Source organism: Diuraphis noxia, unplaced genomic scaffold (assembly GCF_037042655.1).
Source record: "Diuraphis noxia isolate RWA-SAM2 unplaced genomic scaffold, SU_Dnox_SAM2 contig0001, whole genome shotgun sequence".
NCBI lineage: Eukaryota > Metazoa > Arthropoda > Insecta > Hemiptera > Aphididae > Diuraphis > Diuraphis noxia.
This window is the reverse complement of record NW_028301711.1, coordinates 10,959,568-10,982,172: the sequence shown is the minus strand read 5'-3', so window position 1 is coordinate 10,982,172 and position 22,605 is coordinate 10,959,568. Positions and strand designations below refer to the sequence as shown.

Below are 22,605 nucleotides of genomic sequence, written 5' to 3'. Positions count from 1 at the left end.
CAGAACTACCTATTCTATGATACAATAGGTACTAAAGTACACTTCGTTATGTACAATTGTATTTGGATAACTCATAGTATTACTAACTTCATTAAGTAAAATGTTATTTTTTTATAGTTATAAACTTATTCCTTATACTGTGATATGATTGGATTTTTGTGCAGCTAATACCTAAAAAATGTGAAATTAAAATGTTGAAATGTGCAAAACATAATCTTCACTATATTTACTTCTTCATTAATATAGATACTTTAAATTTTATTTTTGATAATATTATTATTTTATTAATTGGAATAACTATTTCATTAAAATGTAAAATTAAAAAATCTATTAAAATTTCTGGCTGCTACGAATAGACTGTAGTACTGTATGTATATTTGTGTATTGTGTATAATTGTATTCATCATCTTAATTATATATGTATATATATATATTTATACATAATTATATTATATAAAAGTCCAATATTTCATATAACAATAACAACATAATAAAGTAATGATAAAAATTATACAACAATATTTGTACAAAAGTACTATTATTAGTATATTTTTATATAAAAAAAAAATCAAAACGTGCATTTTGTGCAACATAAAACTTTCTTTAATTTAATCTACATCTTTGATTTGGATTTTCAGCTTTTTATGTTGAATTTAGAACACGAAAAAAATAGATGCAATTGCACATTTGCACGGGAATCCGGTTTTTAAAATAATAATAATGATAATAATTTTAATAATACGTGGACTTGATTTTACGGAATAATTTAATGATTTCGTATTTTTGAACTAAATTTATAGTTTATGGTAATTTAGCGGTTCGATCCAAATTCTCCGAGTAAAATGTAATGTATTTAAACACGTTTATTATACTAATAGACTGATGTACACTGGTCAGTGAACATTAGTAGCTGACTACTGTCACTAGATGGCGTTTATACACCTGTCGTTTTGAACGTGGTAATTATTAACATTCCGATGATTTATGCACGCTTTGTTTTCTATTATTAATCGTTGGGATTAAATTACATTTACATATTAGTTATAACTGTTTTGCATATATCTATTTCCAATAATCGACGAAATCATTTAGGACATTTTCCAAAGACGGTCATTTCGGTGGGTGACATGCTTGAGACCCGATCATACATGCATAAGACCATATCGTTGAACCGGCTGCTTTTGGAGATGTGTACTCTATTATTATAGAAGTTGTGTCAACGAATATAACTGTGCATCCATATTCGTTGGTATTATTTCCATAATATTAACGTGCATGTCTCCAGATATTATACACATTAAATAAAAGGTACTTTCCTGTCACACGAGACTACCTTAGGTCTGTGACAACATCACAATCCTAAGTTTATACAAGATGTATGCACTAGATGGAATAGCACATTCTTAATGCTTAATCGATTTTTAGAACAAAAAAAAAAGTGTGTTAGGCTTAGCTCCATTCATTAATTTAAATGTAACATTTTCTATTAACGATTGGACTATGATCAAAGAATTAGTTAAGATTTTGGAAATATTTTATTCTGCTACTCTTACATTATCAAATGAGAATTCTACTCTGTCTGAAGTTATTCCTTTACTCAGAAGTATTTTTGTATCTTTAGAAACAGTAAAAGATGTATCAACTTCATGCAGTGAAACAGCAAATGCTTTTATACTAAAATTAAAAAACCGGTTTATTGACTTGAAACACAGGAACTTCTCTCAATCAGCACTTTACTTGATCCAAGATTTAAAGATAAGGTATTTTCTTGTGAAGATATAGCACAGCTATATAGATTTTATAGAATCTATAATTTTATTATTTTATTAATAACTATTTAGTATACCTAGTGATTTATACTTTATAGTTTAAAGTTTGATTATTATTTATTTTAATATTTCATAATATTGTGTATACTATTTAATATTTACTGTTATAGTATTATAGTATTATACTATTTTATGGTTATTTCAGTTATTATTTGTTGTTTTTTTTTGTCCACTTATTTAATTAAAAAATAAAAGAATTGTAAAATTATTAATATTTATTATTTATTAATTTGTTATTATTTGTCGTAGTGGAAATCTAATATGTTTTGATATGCCACATGATTTAAATGTTACAACGGTTTATATATCGGGTATCGGTTTTTGAAAAATATATCGGGTTTTTAAGTATTTTTATATCGGTTCATGGAAATAAAATATCGGACCGGCTATCGGTTTTATATCGGCAAAATACATCGGAATATCGGATATCGGGAAAAAAGTGCTATCGGCCCAGCTCTAGTTTAAACATGTTTGTAATACAAATAATAGTCTGATATGTACACAGGACAGTGAACATTGGTGGCTGACTACTGTCACTAGATGGCGTTTATACACCTGTCGGTTTGAACGTGGTAATAATTAACATTCCGATGATTTATGCACGCTTTGTTTTCTATTATTAATCGTTGGGATTAAATTACATTTACATATTAATTATAACTGTTTTGCATATATCTATTTCCAATAATCGACGAAATCGTTTACGACATTTTCCAAAGACTGTCATTTCGGTGGGCGACATGCTTGAGACCCGATCATACATGCATAAGACCATATCGTTGAACCGGCTGCTTTTGGAGATGTGTACTCTATTATTATCGAAGTTGTATCAACGAATATAACTGTGCATCCATATTCGTTGGTATTATTTCTATAATATTAACGTGCATTTCTCCAGATATTATACACATTAAATAAAAGGTACTTTCCTGTCACACGAGACTACCTTAGGTCTGTGACAACATCACAATCCTGTTGTCAGAAACTACTGAGCGTATGCACGGGCCGGTGTTGTTGGCATCCGGATGACCAACCGGATTATTAGCAGCAAATTCTTATCACATATACATTATGTGTTCCAAACAGCTAATGACCATAATTGCCTGGCTTATTATCAAAATAAATAAATAAATATAATGTAGTGATTTTAATTATTATTATGTATGTGTATTTTTGGATTTGTGTGTAATTATATAGCTATTATTATTATATTATTCCTATATTTATCGGCGTACGTCGACCGACGATCCGGGCTGACCAGTAGGGACCGGTAAGGTACGTCCACATGATGTGTACCATATATTAGGGTGGTAGTATCAACGAATATAGCTGAGCATCCATATTCGTTGGTATTATCCCCGTAATATTAAAGTGCATGTCTCCAAATATTATACACATTAAATAAAAGGTACTCTCCTGTTACACCGAGACTTCCTAGTTTTGTGACAACAGCACAATCCTGTTGTCTGAAACTACTGAGCGTAGGTTACCGGCCGGTGTTGCTGGCATCCGGATGGATGACCAACCTGGTTTTTAGCTACAAATTCTTGCCACATATACATTACGTGTTCCAAACCAACCATTTGCCCTCATAAACAGCTAATGGCCATAGTTGCCTGGCTTATTACCAAAATAATTAAATAAATATATAATGTAATGATTTTAATTATTATTATGTACATGTAAAATTTGCTTATTTACGAATTTTTAAGATGGAGTAAACACATGTGGGTATCACATACCCTCTTAATTATGTACATAGGTACATATAACGTATAGCACATAAAAAATAATTTAAAGTTAAATAACCAACATTTGTAAACAATTTATTATTTAATACAATCTATAAATATAACATATAATATGTACCTATAAATAATATTGATTATTGGTTAGGTATATGTTTATGGATGAGCACTGCTTCATTAAAAACCCACAAGCTTCCACTGATATCCAGACTAGTTCATTTTATTAAGTACCTAATCATAATTTTATTTTAAGATGAAAATATAAAATAAAAACAATCAAATAATTATTCACTTGTGTATATATGAATTGATGGGACGGGCCCCAGGGGCGTCATTTCAGGTTTTTTTTCGGGTGTGCGAAATTTCAAGCAGGCCATTTTGAAATTTCACCAGGCCATATAAAAATAGATGTAGATACATATATGTATATTATCCTGCATTCAATTATTTCCATATAGACCGGTTATTACAATTTGATTTTAATCATATAAATAATTGTGCATTCGTGGCTCGTGCATTATTTTAGGCTTCAGCAAGGCGCAGGCCAATTGTAACATTCTAAAAGTAAGGGGTGCAACCGCACACCCTGCCACCCCCCAAATGACGCCCCTGACGGGCCCTTATGAACGTTATGAAAAACAACACTATAATTGTTATTATGATTTATTTACCTACTTGCAGGTCACTTGGAGTAATCGAAAAAATACAAGACAATATTACTATGCAGATATAAAAAAAAAAAAATGAATTGAAAATAGTTTAGGAGCGATATGCCTCTTTGGCTAAATAGTAACACTTTATCATTTGTAAAACGTGTTTGTCGTACAAATTGTAACCCAATCGAGATAAATATTTAGAAATCTTACGCAAATTGAAACTTGGAACCATACTACTATTAGATCAAGATCATCAACATCTCTATTATGTGTTTGGATAGAAGATATAAGTTTTAGTTATTATATAGATTAATATATTATTACACTTTATGTGAGCATTGTGAGCAATAACTAAGACTTAAATGCCATAAAAAATAAGAAAAATGTCCTACAAAAATACAACTTAATGCCTTGAAAAATATTTTATTCAAAAATATATACTAAAAAAATTAAAAATGTTTTTAAATTCAATAAAAACACAATTTTGAACTTAAAACTTATAAAAAAAACATCAATATAACTCAACAATGCAATACAAAATTACAATTTAGATAAATAGTTTATCTTTATACCTAATTGCATGTGGTATTGCATATGTTGTAACTTGTATATATATTATATGTATGTCTAGTGTCTACACGTGTCAACAATAATAATTATTGTATAAAGCAATTATTGCTTTTTGAGTCGATCGTGATAATTTTTATACTATGTTAAATACTTACTGTTGTTGTGTATGTATCTATTTTTTTAATTTTCAATCTTCTTGTATTGCCTGTGAAAATAAGTTCAAGTAATATACTATTACTATATAATAATAATATTAGTAATATTTTTAATCATTAAGTTTTTAGGTTTTATATGATATTATTGAGAATGAATGTGATGAAAAAAAAAACTGAAAAGTAAACAATAAATTATCATGTTATACATAATATTATTGAATAAATATAATAGTAAATAATAATAATAAAAACATATAACTATTTTAATTATAATGCAATACATTACATACAGAATAATCAAGTAATAATAAAAATAATAATCAGTCTTTAAACTTCAGTATTTCATCAATTAATATGTACCTATAAAAAAAATGCCACTAGAAAGTATAAAATAATTTTAATTGTTGTTTAGTATTCATTAAAATATGAATTTTTCACATATTTTTCTTGCTATATTTTAAATTTTGTAATTAAGAAAAAAAGATGTCCCATAAATCATTACTTTCGAGTTCAATAGGTTTAAACAGGTTTTTTCGTTTCAATTTTGTCGAAAAATAGTTTTTTTTAAGTAGCTATTTTATCATTAGGTAGATCGTTATGTAATGAACTCCCTCTCGGTGCAAATTTTTTTGATGTTGCATCAATAAATGCATAATGCATTGAGAGCAAAGTAACCTTAACCTTATACAAATTTTCATTTTTGTTGCACATTAATTCTTGTGATTCTATTGTATGTTTATTTATATCATTTAATTCTAATTTGACCATTTTTATTGTATAATTTTATTGAATTAGTGTAAAGGTATGAATATTTTTACAAATAATTAATTTTATAGAGTAATCTAAACAAGTGAATTTAAATATTGTATCGATGTACCTATATTTTACAGTTTTACACATGTCACTATGTCACATACTAAAAACTATTACACAACATATTTCTTCATTAATTTTGTTAACTTCATAAGATTGGCTTAGTGTATGTTTGCTATTTATATTCTAGTTATGCATCGTTCTGTGTAATTTTTAAATTAAGTGAAATACTTGTTATATATATTTTATTATTTCCTGTTTTCTTGTTGTTGATTTACCTTTTGTCGATTTGATTATTCTTTTTAATTTTCATTCATGTTTTCATGCTTATTCTCTTTTATCCATTTTTCCAATTTTACATCCATTTAAATAGGTAATGATATTTTGTAGTTACATGCATTGATTTCAGATGAATATTGGTATTGAAATTTAAAATAACACATAATGGTATTATAATTTATAACCAATCATAATACAGCATACAGCCATTGCATAAAAATAATGTATGACTTTTAAATATGTGATTTCAAACTCTGCATGTATAGACTTTAACATTGCTACTAATTATTAACTGCATAATTGCATATTTGCATGCAAAGTCTTTTGTGTAGTATTTTAGATTAAACATGTAGGTATATTTATTTATGTTCTAAATAATTTTTAAAATTTAAAAATATCCTGCTTGTTTGCAGAGGGGTATTACAAAGCTTTGAATAGAATTATAAAGTAAATGGTAAAATGTTACTAATGAATGGTACAGAACAAAAAGTAATAAATAATAAGTAATGACAAATGGTAATACATTTACAATAAATAATGGATTTTGACCATAAGATACATTATGTTCTTAAGAGGCCGTCGTGGTAAAAGTGAAAAACATACAACGCTCAAGAGATGGCGTTGTATTCCGTATCGCCGCCGTCGCGGCTGGCCGTAACCACGCCCATCATCTACGCGCCGCGGCGCGTGTGTTATAATCGCGGGAGCGGTACATTATTATATCACGGACTGTCGTTATAGACGTTTCGCGTCAATGTAGTTGACCGTTGCGTAAATTGTCATCCAAGTATTTCTTACTATGTACTAGCGCACGGTGCGTGGCTCCTAGTTCACGAGTCACGAGTCGCGACCTATTTATTAATTAAAGCCCCTGCTTACTTAAGAATATTAATCGATAAATAAAGCATACAAATAATAATACACCAAAACTTGATTTGTATTTCTAACCCAATTACTTTTTAAAATACATGTAATAACATGTAGTAACAATAATTTCATTACGATTAAATAGGTTTTTTTAGTAACTGTGTCACGTTTTTTACGTTATTACTTATTAGTGACCTGAAGTACTTATCGTACGATATTTTCATCTCCAATATATTAGTATAACGTTTTAAATATTTTTGTTAGTATATAAAATACATACCTGTTTACTTATTTTATTTTTAAATTTAATATAGGCAGTTGAGTGTTATACATAACATATTATATGAAATAAATAGAATAATACTTTAATTTTTTATATTATTTAATACAATAGCAATTTGCAGTAAAAAAACAATCTGTATACAAACATTACAAACTTATCATGTTCATATGATCTATATAAATATAAATAATGCAGGTACTTACAAATGTAAAGAACACATTTAATTTATGTATAATAATTAATTGAAACATAACATTAATATATATTTAATAATTTATTAAACGGACGAACCCAATTACAATAATTATAATATGAAAACATAAAATAACGATATACAGTATATAATATAGCTGTGGTGAGAGGTGTTCAATATTATTTAAGTGATTAAATTATTAATGTATAAATTAAAAGATACAATAGAGATACATATACAAATTTGGATTAGAGACAAATTTTTACTATTGAGAATTTAGATTCATATACAATGGATAACTAACGTATAAATAAGCTTATAAATATGTGATATGTACATATTGTACAATGTACATATTATCTATACACAAAGTGCATAATTACCTAAACGTACATAATAATAAAATAAAATATATAATATAACATAATGTACTTAAATATTTTACGCATATATTTTCCGCAATAATAAAAAACCATCGGTGACTAATTAATTTTATTTGTGACCATAAATCGTTACAGATGATTCTTAATTAGCGCGGCAAATAAACATGTAAAATATATTTACAAAAAGTTATATTTTATTGTTATGCACGTAGGTAATTATGCCCTTTTTACATACAAAATATTATAATAATATGTACATAAAAAAAATAACATAAAAAATATTTTTTATTTTTATATTCTGAACGAAGCGATGAATGTATTGATTTTACAATGATGTGTGTTTTTTTTTTTTGTGTGTGTACAGTGCATAACTAGTCGAAATAATGCTTCGATTTCAAACTTTGGGGGTGGTTTCCGATGTAAAATTGAAGATCCTTGGTGCATTATAGAGGTCAAAAGTGAACATTTTCCAACAGTTTTCAAAAAAATCGAGAAAAACAAAAAAAAAATGACAGAAAAACGGGAATTTTTACGCAAAACCCGTTTTCGAGCAAATCGATTTTTTTATATGGTTGTCATTCAAAAACTAATCACTGTAAATACTTGAAATTTTCACCAAATGTTTATGTTAGTGTTATCTATATACAGTTTGATTTTCAAAAATGTTTGAATTTTTTTGAGTTATTTAGACCTCTGAAATTTTCGATTTTTTTGAGAATTTTTATTTAAAATGTTGGACGACCAAAAGAACTTGAAAATTTAATACAAGGTTCCTTAAAAGTTTTTCTTATTGTAGCTAAAAAAAATTAAAAATCGTTAGTAACAATTTTTTTTTAATAAGCGTTTATAGTTCAAATTTTTACGAAATATGTCGAAAACGCGAAAATTTGCAAGTAATTTTGAAGTTGAAAAACCATAAAATGTTTTCTGTTTATAACTAAGGATTAAAAATATAACACTAAGTTTTCCATAAGTTTTCCTTCAAATAGCTATAGAGAAAACTCGAAGCGTCGTTAAAGGAAAAATTTTAAGTGCGTTGAATTTTAAATGTTTTCGAAATAGTGTAACGATAACAATATATCCTCAAACGATTTTAAACATTTGTTATTATTCAAAAAGTATAAGTCGTAGATACATGAAAATTTTACCAGTTATTTAGATTAGCATTTTCTTTACATGATTTAATTTTCAAAATATTTTGACTTTTTTTTAGGTATTTATAGACAACTGAAATTTTCAATTTTTCTGAAAAAATTTTTTTGAAGTGTTGATAAAATATTTTGGCCCTATCAAAATACTTGAAAATTTAATACAAAGTTCCTCATAAGTTATTGATACAGTGATTAAAAAATTACAAAAATACATGGGCATGATTTTTTTTATTAGCATTTGAAGTTAAAATTTTGACTAAATACATAAAAATTACGGCAATGTTCAAATTATCTTAGATCGAAATTCATAAAAGTTTTTCTTTTTATACCTAAGATTTGAAAATTTTATACAAGGCTCCTAAAATATTTATACAATATTATTTGAAACATAAAAGAAATATAATATAGTCACATATTTTTTTAATAAGCATTTACAGTTCAAATTTTGACTAAATACATAAAAATCACGAAAATTCGTAAATTATTTTATCCTAGAAATTCATAAAAAAATTTCCTTTTAATTCTAAGATTTGAAAATTTAATACAAGATTCCTTACAAATTTATCAATCTTTATCTCAAAAAAAATGTCAACCGGAAATTCAAATTAAATTTTTATTAGCATTTGAATTTCAAATATTGACAGAAATTCGTCAAAACCATGAATATTTGCAAATTATTTTGTAGTTCAAAATTCATAATATTGTTTGTATTTATATCTAAGGTTTTAAAATTTAACACCAAGTTTTCCATAAGTTTTGCTTCAAATAGCTATAGAGAAAATTTGAAGCGTCATTATAGGAAAAATGTTTTGAGCGTTTGAGTTTTAAATTTTTATGAAATCGCGTAATGATAACGATTTATCCTCAGACGAGTCAAACGAATTTAAATATTATTTGTTATATTTCAAAAATTATAAGTCGTAGATACTTGAAAATTCATATCGACACTTCAAAAAAAAATGTTCAGACAAATTGAAAATTTCAGTCATCTATTAATATCTCAAAAAAAGTCAAAATATTTTGAAATTTAAATCATGTAAAGAAAACGCCAATCTAAATAACCGATAATATTTTCAAGTATCTACGACTTATACTTTTTGAATAATTACAAATATTTAAAATCGTTTGAGGATAAATCGTTATCGTTACGCTATTTCGTAAAAATTTAAAATTCAAACGCACTTAAAATTTTTCCTATAATGATGCTTCGAGTTTTCTCTAAAACTTAGTGTTGTATTTTCAATCTTTAGTTGTAAACGCAAAAAATTTTATGATTTTTAAACTTCAAAATTACTTGCAAATTTTCGCGTTTTCGACAGATTTCGTAAAATTTTGAACTGTAAACGCTTATTAAAAAAAATGGTGACTTACGATTTTTAATTTTTTTTAGCTACAATAAGAACAACTCATAAGGAACCGTGTATTAAATTTTCAAGTTTTTTTGGTCGTCTAATATTTTTTTACTGACACTTCAAAAAAAAATTCTCAAAAAAATCGAAAATTTCAGTGGTCTATAAATAACTCAAAAAAAGTCGAAAATTTTTGAAAATTAAACTTTATATAGATATCACTAACAAATAAATTATTAAACTTTACCTAATTGTTTCCCTCGATGAGCATGGTGTTTGATTAACAGCTCCCAAGAAAAAAGGTGCCATAACAGATTCTATGGCCTCTGGATTGTGACTTAAAAATAATTACAATAAAATTGTATTATATAATTAAAAATCATACTAGTACATAGATTAAGTTTAATTATAATTTATTTTTAATTAATATTATAGTTATGGTATTATACATTTGAATAACAACCTAAAAATTATTACACCTAAAACTTTACCTAATTATTTCCTTTGATGAACATGGTGGTTGATTGTCAGCACCTAAGTAACATGATTCTACAATAGATTCTGCGATTTCTGGATTGGGACTTTGTTAACATAATTTTAGTGAATTGTATTAAATTAATAATAATAATATATAGGTACCTACCTCTTAGTCTTACCACGAATTCCTAGAATATTCTTCACTCGAGAACTCAGCGATTTTTTAACTGATAATTTTTTTGATGCGCAGCGACGAGTTTTTTTGTTGAGTTGATCCATTTTCACGTGAATAAATAATTAAAAAATATGTAAACCGTAATAAAAATCTAGCGAAAATGTATTAGCAGTGCCGCAAAAACCGGGTGTGCAGAGCGTGCCGCGCACACGGGCCCCGAGGCTTACATACATTTGGGGGGCCCCGGGCCCAACCCGGAGCAAACACATAAATTGTCTAAAAACGCAAAATTAATTACTCACAATAATTTTTTTTTTTTAAGTTTAAACATTAATGTAGTTGTATGTATACTAATATTTGATAAGTAGGTACCTCTGGTACCTATGTTAAAATAGAATGGTAGGTTTTTGACGTTTTTGTATAATATTATATGATCAATGGTACTATCAATTTTTCCATAACATCTATTTTTATCGCGTCTATGCGACTATGCCTCTATGGGTCGTTGTTTGTCGAATTGTTGGAAGAACAACTGGCTGATAGCTGAAAACGACGACGGTTGACGAGTGACGACGCGCCATAATATAAGTAATGTTAATGTGTTTATTTATAAACTATTAAAATGACAATATGATACGACTGATACGACGACCACGACCACGATTGTTTGAGTTGCTGGTTTTGGTATAAATATAAAATATATTTTGTAATTTTAATGATGAATATTGACGATACCTGCTATTATCACAGCTAAAATTTAGATTTACTGGATTGAACACTGTATGTGATTATTTCAGATTTTTAATACCGTTTAGTATGATTTCAATGACAAAAGAACTTTTAATTAAGTCAACTTATGATTTTATTGAAAAGTACCGTGACGATATTAGTAGTGACTTCACGCGTCAAATAGTCAGTCTTCAAGATTTTTTTCTTTCAAAGGATAATACCACTAATACCAGTGACATTAAAAAGATGACAATAAAAGATCTATCATTATTTATATTAAAAGAAAATCTATCAACTATTTTTCCTGATGTATTTACGGCTACAATGATATTCATAACTATGCCAGTCACTTCTGCTTCTGCTGAAAGGTCTTTTTCAAAACTAAAACTCATAAAGAACTACCTACGTAGTACCATTTCACAAGATAGATTATCAAGCTTGGCTTTACTTAATATTGAAAGGCTGCAAACTTCTGAAATAGATGTAGACAATATAATAAATATTTTTGCAAACACAAAAGCCAGAAAAATGAATTTTTTACATTAAAACTTTAAATATTTTGTTTAAAAAAAAATTGTGTATTTTTAAATTTTGGGTTTATTAAAACCTTATAATAAAAAGTCATTTAAAAATTTAGGCAAGGCTGTTAATTTTTATACTTACTATAATAAGAGCAATAAGATATTTATTTAAACAATCAGTTATTTATTTTAGCTTATTCTATACCTTTAATAATTCTTATTGTTCTCTTTCAAACAGATTGAATAAAATGTATAGGAACCAAAAAAAAAATATATATGTTAGTATACATAAAACCTAAAAATGTTGGCACTTATAGATTGTAATACTTACAATAAAAATTAATTTAGGAAGGGGCCCAAAAAAAATATCGCACACGGGCCCCTTACTATGTAGTTGCGGCACTGTGTATTAGTTACTATATAGTTTACTACTACCAATAATTACTGGCGTGAACAGTTAGACATGCAGGATGTCAATATTTGAATCAATTTATTTCAATATTTAATGTTTTATCATTAGTAATTAAATAGTTAAATAATTGTTAGAATATAATTACTACAGTAGTTGCACCTTACAAATACAATATAAATTAATAAACAATGTAATACGTAATCTTGAAAAATATATTCGTAAATTAGTAATATTATATAAATCGTTTAATGTTTCAGCAAATTTTGTTTGACAGACAATAATAAAATTGGCGTATATTATGCTGATTAAATGTTAATTAATATACAAAAACAATAATTTGTGTACTTAGTATTATGAAATATTACATATTTATTTATCCATCGTTGATAATTTTTTTCACAGCGTATGATTTAAAGTTTTTTACATAATATACAGTTATACTAATTTAAATGTAAAAAAATTCATCTGAAATAAAAATTTCCAATTTTATCGAATAGTTTACTACAGTTTGAAAAAAAAAAATTGTTTGAATCGGACGTTTTCTTGCTGATTAGTTACAGTTTTAAGATTTGGTTCCATTTTGCGTAAAATACGATAGTAATAGGAATACGAAAATATTGGAAATGTAAAATAATATTATTCAATGACAAAATTATTATTTTCATATTGACAATATTTGGCTATTTATAACCAGCGCGCGGCTGAGATAGATAACCAGTTTTGACCTTTGGAGCGGTACCGCTGCTTATGAACGCGGGGTGGTGGCAGAAGTACTGTTCAAAATGCTGCCACTGTAGTCACTAGAGCAGCACATGACGACGGCGAATTCATGATTTTTTTGCCAAAAACATACTTTTTTATTTCCAATAGAGGCCTCGTTGATCGTAGAAACATGATTTTAGTATCAAAATAATCACGAGAAGTTGTACTTAAAAATCTTGGAACAGATTTTCGATAACTCAATTTGCTGATTTTATATAATTTTTTAAAAAAATTAAAATTTGTTACAAACTTCAAATGCAAATAAAATTGGTTAGAAAACATAAATCAAAAATCTGTTCCAAGATTTTTAAGTACAACTTCTCGTGATTATTTTGATACTAAAATCATGTTTCTACGATCAATGAGGCCTGAGTACTATTGGAAATAAAAAAGTATGTTTTTACGGTCGATTTTTTCCTACTGCGACGGCCTCTTAACATATATAAATATTTCATTACTTATTAAACATATAAAACCTGGTTATTGCACCGAATAAAATAATAAAACTTCTATGTATTCGTTTGGTGCAAGAACAAGTTACGTCCGGACGTAACTGGTTCTTGCACCGAGAGAAAAAAAAAGGTATTATATGATAATGCGCAATGTACGTCCGGACGTATTTGGTTATTGCACCTAACCATAACGAACATTTTAGTTTTTGTAATTTATTTTCCATAATATTTATCGGACGTATCTGGTTATTGCACCGATCGATAGAGAATTTTTTTTTTAACATTTCTGTTTAAAAACCCGTTTTTTGAAAAATTTGGACGTACCTGGTTATTGCACCGGTGCCTTCAATTGAAATCACCATTTTGTAATTAAAAAAAAATCATGATATTAATATAATTAAATAAATGTTGCGTCATCTGTTCTATGTAATGCCGATTAAACGGAACATGAAATATTTAATTAAACAATATTGAATATTACGCATCAGCATTCAGCTTTTAGCTCGACGTCCACATAGAGCATTAATTCTTATATTATATAGGTAATAGTTTCAACACGGTCATCATTTATTATTTAATATTTTCATTATTTATCACGCCATCACCACCATAATTTTTAGTTTTCATTAAGTAATTTCTCAAGTCACCTATGTTTATATCCATTAGCTGTACAAGCGTGGACTTTTGCACCTGTAGGGATAATAATAAAATGGTGGTTAGCGCGTCTAGGGTCTAGGTATTTAGCAGTCACAGCATTCGTTCGGTCTAATGGATATTTTGATATTTATTTATGTTTAAAAAAACATATTTTACTGTTTTAAATCAAAACGGAGTTCGTCTATTTTATTGCACCGATTAAATACGACATAATAATAATTCTCTTCGGGAAATCGATTAGATATAATAAGATTTTGGACGGACGACGTTCGTGGTTCATTCAGTGCCGCGTTAAGCTATGTTGCCGCCCCGGGGCAAATTAAAATATGCTACCCTTAATTTTTTATTTTATGTTGATCCTTAAAAATTTTCCGCCCTATCAAACACAATAAAATTTGCCGCCCCTGGGCAGTTGCCCCTCCTTGCCCCCCCCCCCCCCCGTTATATGCGGCTCTGGGTTCATTGTATTTCAGAATTCGTACCTACGACAATCACGGGTAACAGTCCATATCAAATAAACGATACGAGACAAAGCGACATAAAATATACCTACCTAAGTATAAATACAATAACTATGTTTAGAAATGTTTTAAAATATATTGTCAAAATTATTTGATAGTTCAACAACTGTATATTATAGGGAATACCCAATTCATTATAAACAAAAAGGGGATTCATTATTTGTTTGTTATAAAAGTATTTACAAAATATTATTATAATGAGAAATAAAAAAAAAAATTATTTAAAATGCATATTATTATGATATAAAATTAATGAATGTATCATAATTTATGATTATTTGTATTTAAAATAATTATAGTTTATAGTATTACTATATTATAAGTAAAAATTAAAATTTCCATTCTGTTCAAACAGATAGTAGACATTGAGTATAAGTGTCTACACTATAGTACACTATATAAATGTTGAAAATGAAGTTTGTGGTACTTAATAGTTTCATTTTTTTATAATAACAATAATAACCATTTATTATAATATAAAGATATATAAATGACATAAATAAATTATTTATTTCAAATTTTCAGGATACAAAATATAGACACAACTGAACGAGACCAATTTTGTGTAGTTGACTTTATCGTAAGTTTCAATAGTTAATGTTAAATACATATACTTCAAATGTATTTTGAATATTTATAAAACAATTTGGTATATCCTTTACTTTTCTTACTTTTCTATACTTTGCTTAGATAAAACCTCCAACTCCCATTATGTTAACCTTAACACACATTTATCAACTATATTTTATTATTATATTTGAACTTTTTCCATAAAATGTTTATTTATACTTAATTACTACTATTATTATGTTCTTACTGTATAAACACCATTAATTATTATTATTATTATTTATTTATTTTTATCATGTTAAAATAGTCAAAACTCAATAATAATATGTAACATCCATAGATGTAGATAACTTAGGCTAGGAGCATTCTATAAGTTAAAAACTAAAAAAAACATAAAAAGGCTATTTTTATTAAAGTTGTTTAGCAATATTAAAGTGCTAAGAATAATTTTTAACCCATTACTCAATAAACCAAATAGTTGAAAAATATATTAAACTACTTCATTGCGACAGGTTAAAGATTAATTAGTTACCCGAAGAAATTGTATTGCCCAAACAGTATTAAGTATTTAATTTCAAAAATAACAAGTTTAGTGTACACAATATACGGTGACAGTTTAAATATATAATACCTACTATTATTATGTTCTTACTGTATAAACACCATTAATTATTATTATTATTATTTATTTATTTTTATCATGTTAAAATAGTCAAAACTCAATAATAATATGTAACATCCATAGATGTAGATAACTTAGGCTAGGAGCATTCTATAAGTTAAAAACTAAAAAAAACATAAAAAGGCTATTTTTATTAAAGTTGTTTAGCAATATTAAAGTGCTAAGAATAATTTTTAACCCATTACTCAATAAACCAAATAGTTGAAAAATATATTAAACTACTTTATTGCGACAGGTTAAAGATTAATTAGTTACCCGAAGAAATTGTATTGCCCAAACAGTATTAAGTATTTAATTTCAAAAATAACAAGTTTAGTGTACACAATATACGGTGACAGTTTAAATATATAATACCTACTATTATTATGTTCTTACTGTATAAACACCATTAATTATTATTATTATTATTTATTTATTTTTATCATGTTAAAATAGTCAAAACTCAATAATAATATGTAACATCCATAGATGTAGATAACTTAGGCTAGCAGCATTCTATAAGTTAAAAACTAAAAAAAACATAAAAAGGCTATTTTTATTAAAGTTGTTTAGCAATATTAAAGTGCTAAGAATAATTTTTAACCCATTACTCAATAAACCAAATAGTTGAAAAATATGTTAAACTACTTCATTGCGACAGGTTAAAGATTAATTAGTTACCCGAAGAAATTGTATTGCCCAAACAGTATTAAGTATTTAATTTCAAAAATAACAAGTTTAGTGTACACAATATACGGTGACAGTTTAAATATATAATACCTACTAGTACTTTAACGAATAGTGTCAAAGGACAGAGTATGGCATGTTCAATGGCCAAACATTTTGCACTCGATAATTCTAAAACTTCAAAAGAACGACCAATATTATAATTTAGTAAATCAAAATAAGTATTTTTAACGAACAATAAGAACATAAATTTATATTTATATTTTATGAAAAACTAAACAGAACTACCTATTCTATGATACAATAGGTACTAAAGTACACTTCGTTATGTACAATTGTATTTGGATAACTCATAGTATTACTAACTTCATTAAGTAAAATGTTATTTTTTTATAGTTATAAACTTATTCCTTATACTGTGATATGATTGGATTTTTGTGCAGCTAATACCTAAAAAATATGAAATTAAAATGTTGAAATGTGCAAAACATAATCTTCACTATATTTACTTCTTCATTAATATAGATACTTTAAATTTTATTTTTGATAATATTATTATTTTATTAATTGGAATAACTATTTCATTAAAATGTAAAATTAAAAAATCTATTAAAATTTCTGGCTGCTACGAATAGACTGTAGTACTGTATGTATATTTGTGTATTGTGTATAATTGTATTCATCATCTTAATTATATATGTATATATATATATATTTATACATAATTATATTATATAAAAGTCCAATATTTCATATAACAATAACAACATAATAAAGTAATGATAAAAATCATACAACAATATTTGTACAAAAGTACTATTATTAGTATATTTTTATATAAAAAAAAAATCAAAACGTGCATTTTGTGCAACATAAAACTTTCTTTAATTTAATCTACATCTTTGATTTGGATTTTCAGCTTTTTATGTTGAATTTAGAACACGAAAAAAATAGATGCAATTGCACATTTGCACGGGAATCCGGTTTTTAAAATAATAATAATAATAATAATTTTAATAATACGTGGACTTGATTTTACGGAATAATTTAATGATTTCGTATTTTTGAACTAAATTTATAGTTAATGGTAATTTAGCGGTTCGATCCAAATTCTCCGAGTAAAATGTAATGTATTTAAACACGTTTATTATACTAATAGACTGATGTACACTGGTCAGTGAACATTAGTAGCTGACTACTGTCACTAGATGGCGTTTATACACCTGTCGTTTTGAACGTGGTAATTATTAACATTCCGATGATTTATGCACGCTTTGTTTTCTATTATTAATCGTTGGGATTAAATTACATTTACATATTAGTTATAACTGTTTTGCATATATCTATTTCCAATAATCGACGAAATCATTTAGGACATTTTCCAAAGACGGTCATTTCGGTGGGTGACATGCTTGAGACCCGATCATACATGCATAAGACCATATCGTTGAACCGGCTGCTTTTGGAGATGTGTACTCTATTATTATAGAAGTTGTGTCAACGAATATAACTGTGCATCCATATTCGTTGGTATTATTTCCATAATATTAACGTGCATGTCTCCAGATATTATACACATTAAATAAAAGGTACTTTCCTGTCACACGAGACTACCTTAGGTCTGTGACAACATCACAATCCTGTTGTCAGAAACTACTGAGCGTATGCACGGGCCGGTGTTGTTGGCATCCGGATGACCAACCGGATTATTAGCAGCAAATTCTTATCACATATACATTATGTGTTCCAAACAGCTAATGACCATAATTGCCTGGCTTATTATCAAAATAAATAAATAAATATAATGTAGTGATTTTAATTATTATTATGTATGTGTATTTTTGGATTTGTGTGTAATTATATAGCTATTATTATTATATTATTCCTATATTTATCGGCGTTCGTCGACCGACGATCCGGGCTGACCAGTAGGGACCAGTAAGGTACGTCCACATGATGTGTACCATATATTAGGGTGGTGGTATCAACGAATATAGCTGAGCATCCATATTCGTTGGTATTATCCCCGTAATATTAAAGTGCATGTCTCCAAATATTATACACATTAAATAAAAGGTACTCTCCTGTTACACCGAGACTTCCTAGTTTTGTGACAACAGCACAATCCTGTTGTCTGAAACTACTGAGCGTAGGTTACCGGCCGGTGTTGCTGGCATCCGGATGGATGACCAACCTGGTTTTTAGCTACAAATTCTTGCCACATATACATTACGTGTTCCAAACCAACCATTTGCCCTCATAAACAGCTAATGGCCATAGTTGCCTGGCTTATTACCAAAATAATTAAATAAATATATAATGTAATGATTTTAATTATTATTATGTACATGTAAAATTTGCTTATTTACGAATTTTTAAGACGGAGTAAACACATGTGGGTATCACATACCCTCTTAATTATGTACATAGGTACATATAACGTATAGCACATAAAAAATAATTTAAACTTAAATAACCAACATTTGTAAACAATTTATTATTTAATACAATCTATAAATATAACATATAATATGTACCTATAAATAATATTGATTATTGGTTAGGTATATGTTTATGGATGAGCACTGCTTCATTAAAAACCCACAAGCTTCCACTGATATCCAGACTAGTTCATTTTATTAAGTACCTAATCATAATTTTATTTTAAGATGAAAATATAAAATAAAAACAATCAAATAATTATTCACTTGTGTATATATGAATTGATGGGACGGGCCCTTATGAACGTTATGAAAAACAACACTATAATTGTTATTATGATTTATTTACCTATTATTGAGAATGAATGTGATGAAAAAAAAAACTGAAAAGTAAACAATAAATTATCATGTTATACATAATATTATTGACTAAATATAATAGTAAATAATAATAATAAAAACATATAACTATTTTAATTATAATGCAATACATTACATACAGAATAATCAAGTAATAATAAAAATAATAATCAGTCTTTAAACTTCAGTATTTCATCAATTAATTATGTACCTATAAAAAAAATGCCACTAGAAAGTATAAAATAATTTTAATTGTTGTTTAGTATTCATTAAAATATGAATTTTTCACATATTTTTCTTGCTATATTTTAAATTTTGTAATTAAGAAAAAAAGATGTCCCATAAATCATTACTTTCGAGTTCAATAGGTTTAAACAGGTTTTTTCGTTTCAATTTTGTCGAAAAATAGTTTTTTTAAGTAGCTATTTTATCATTAGGTAGATCGTTATTTATATTAATGAACTCCCTCTCGGTGCAAATTTTTTAGATGTTGCATCAATAAATGCATAATGCATTAAGAGCAAAGTAACCTTAACCTTATACAAATTTTCATTTTTGTTGCACATTAATTCTTGTGATTCTATTGTATGTTTATTTATATCATTTAATTCTAATTTGACCATTTTTATTGTATAATTTTATTGAATTAGTGTAAAGGTATGAATATTTTTACAAATAATTAATTTTATAGAGTAATCTAAACAAGTGAATTTAAATATTGTATCGATGTACCTATATTTTACAGTTTTACACATGTCACTATGTCACATACTAAAAACTATTACACAACATATTTCTTCATTAATTTTGTTAACTTCATAAGATTGGCTTAGTGTATGTTTGCTATTTATATTCTGGTTATGCATCGTTCTGTGTAATTTTTAAATTAAGTGAAATACTTACTTGTTATATATATTTTTATTATTTCCTGTTTTCTTGTTGTTGATTTACCTTTTGTCGATTTGATTATTCTTTTTAATTTTCATTCATTTTTCATGCTTATTCTCTTTTATCACTTTTTCCAATTTTACATCCATTTAAATAGGTAATGATATTTTGTAGTTACATGCATTGATTTCAGATGAATATTGGTATTGCAATTTATTCCCATTATTTCTCTATAACAATATACCCATAACACTGTTTTATTTGCATACATTTGTTCAAAATGGGTAGAACTCAATTGAGAACGGTCCTTATAAGCCGTACTTTTTTAAAAACACAATTGAGAACGTTTTTATCTGCTAACTTTTATGCAATGTTGCCACATTAATTAAAAATACAAAATAGAAATAAAATATACAATATATATAATAGATATAAATTACTATATTTCTTTGAGTTTTTGTCTGTTACAGAATAAACTTACGTGGAATTATAAATTTGATAAATAAAAATAAACACACACATCATTGTAAAATCAATACATTTATCACTTATTTGTCAGCTTAAGGTATTTTTTAATATTAAAATTTAAAAAATTAATATTTATTTACAACATATTTTTATTTTTATTTATCTGTTTAAGATTAAAAATTTAAAAAAAATAAATTCAAACCAAAATCAATGACGTCATTCGAAAAATCATTTGATTTTAAGGTACATAATATTGTTTCTTTGATTTGCCGACAATCATTCTCAATTGTGTTAATAAAAAGGTAAAATGTTCTCAATTGTTCAACACCGGTTCAAAATAGGTATACTCCAAAGCGTTTCCAGCTAGGAGTGTTAATCATTTCAATAATACATTTGTTTGGCATTATTTTGAATTCAGTATCACTGGATATTGTCTAGATGTTATATAATATATTAGTAGCTGCTTTGGACACAGCATGCCAGCTTGAATAGATATTGCCTCAATACCATTTTTACCATGTTATATAACATTATAAATACCTATTGTATTATTTTAGGTTAATTTATTCATTTTTTATCATTATTAATGAGAGCAGTGAACAGTTGTAACTTTTGAATTTATTATGATTAACAATAAATTTGATGATAATAGTATGTAGGTATTTATATGAAATAAAAAATTGAAATGTTGAAATGATGAAGATATTTCAAAAAATAGAAATTGTAGCTTAAATTTGTTTTTGATTATTGATAACCTTTTCTTTTGTTATTCTAAAATAAACAAATACCTATTGTTTCATTTGTGTGTTTGTATTTTGAGACTTGCTTAAGTTTATTCAACAAAATTATTTATGTATGCTGTATTATGTGGTGATTATTTCTTTTTAGCTCAATTAAATCAACTTTTGGTCAAATATGCTAGGGCATAACTCATTTTGTCTCAGGCTGAATGGAACAAATTGTTTGTGAATTACTTATAGATATATGTAATAATATTTTGTTATTTATTTTTTAGTTTTATAGGTTCAAGATTATTAAATGTTGAAACTTTCTATTTGATAGCAAATTCGACTGACTAAAATTGGTTATTTATGAAGGAAAGGCAAATTGTTATATTGTAGCACTGACACCAAAACTATTTAATTGGTGATATTTGTTTATTTTTTTATAATAATTACTAGATTTGGAGAATTATACTTTGGTTGATAAATAAATAATAATTAAAAATAATAATAATTTGGTTTTAACTATTATTATTTTTTTAATATGATAATATTTTATATAATTCATAGTTTTATACAATATTTTTTTAATCACACTAATTGCTTGAACAAATTCATTATTTAATAAAGTTAAAAGGAAAGGAAAAAGAAAAACCTTACAAAAACAAAAACAAAATTAAAATTAAAATTAATAAGAAAAAAAGGTCGGTAATTAAAATCTATGATTTCATTGTTATTTTTCTAATAAAGTATGTCTTTTATCAACAATATATTATAAATGTAAACATTATATTATGTCATACTTAGTACAGTTTTTTTTACATAT

The 22,605-nt window shown here is 26.4% G+C and overlaps 2 protein-coding genes across 2 annotated transcripts; one reads left to right on the top strand and one right to left on the bottom strand.

The window, feature by feature from the left end:
- Positions 1-10,447: 10,447 nt before the first annotated feature.
- Positions 10,448-11,044, bottom strand: LOC149059618 (uncharacterized; the record flags this gene model as incomplete). Its single annotated transcript, XM_089225157.1, has 3 exons — positions 10,448-10,613; positions 10,768-10,857; positions 10,920-11,044. Coding segments are annotated over 3 exons (309 nt in total), but the record flags the coding sequence as incomplete, so codon positions are not given.
- A 514-nt stretch (positions 11,045-11,558) lies between these two features.
- On the top strand, positions 11,559-12,203 carry LOC149059617 (uncharacterized). Its single transcript, XM_089225156.1, has 2 exons — positions 11,559-11,612; positions 11,679-12,203. The coding sequence occupies exons 1-2, from the start codon at positions 11,559-11,561 to the stop codon at positions 12,201-12,203; spliced, it is 579 nt and encodes a 192-aa protein (XP_089081282.1).
- The last annotated feature ends 10,402 nt before the right edge of the window (positions 12,204-22,605 follow it).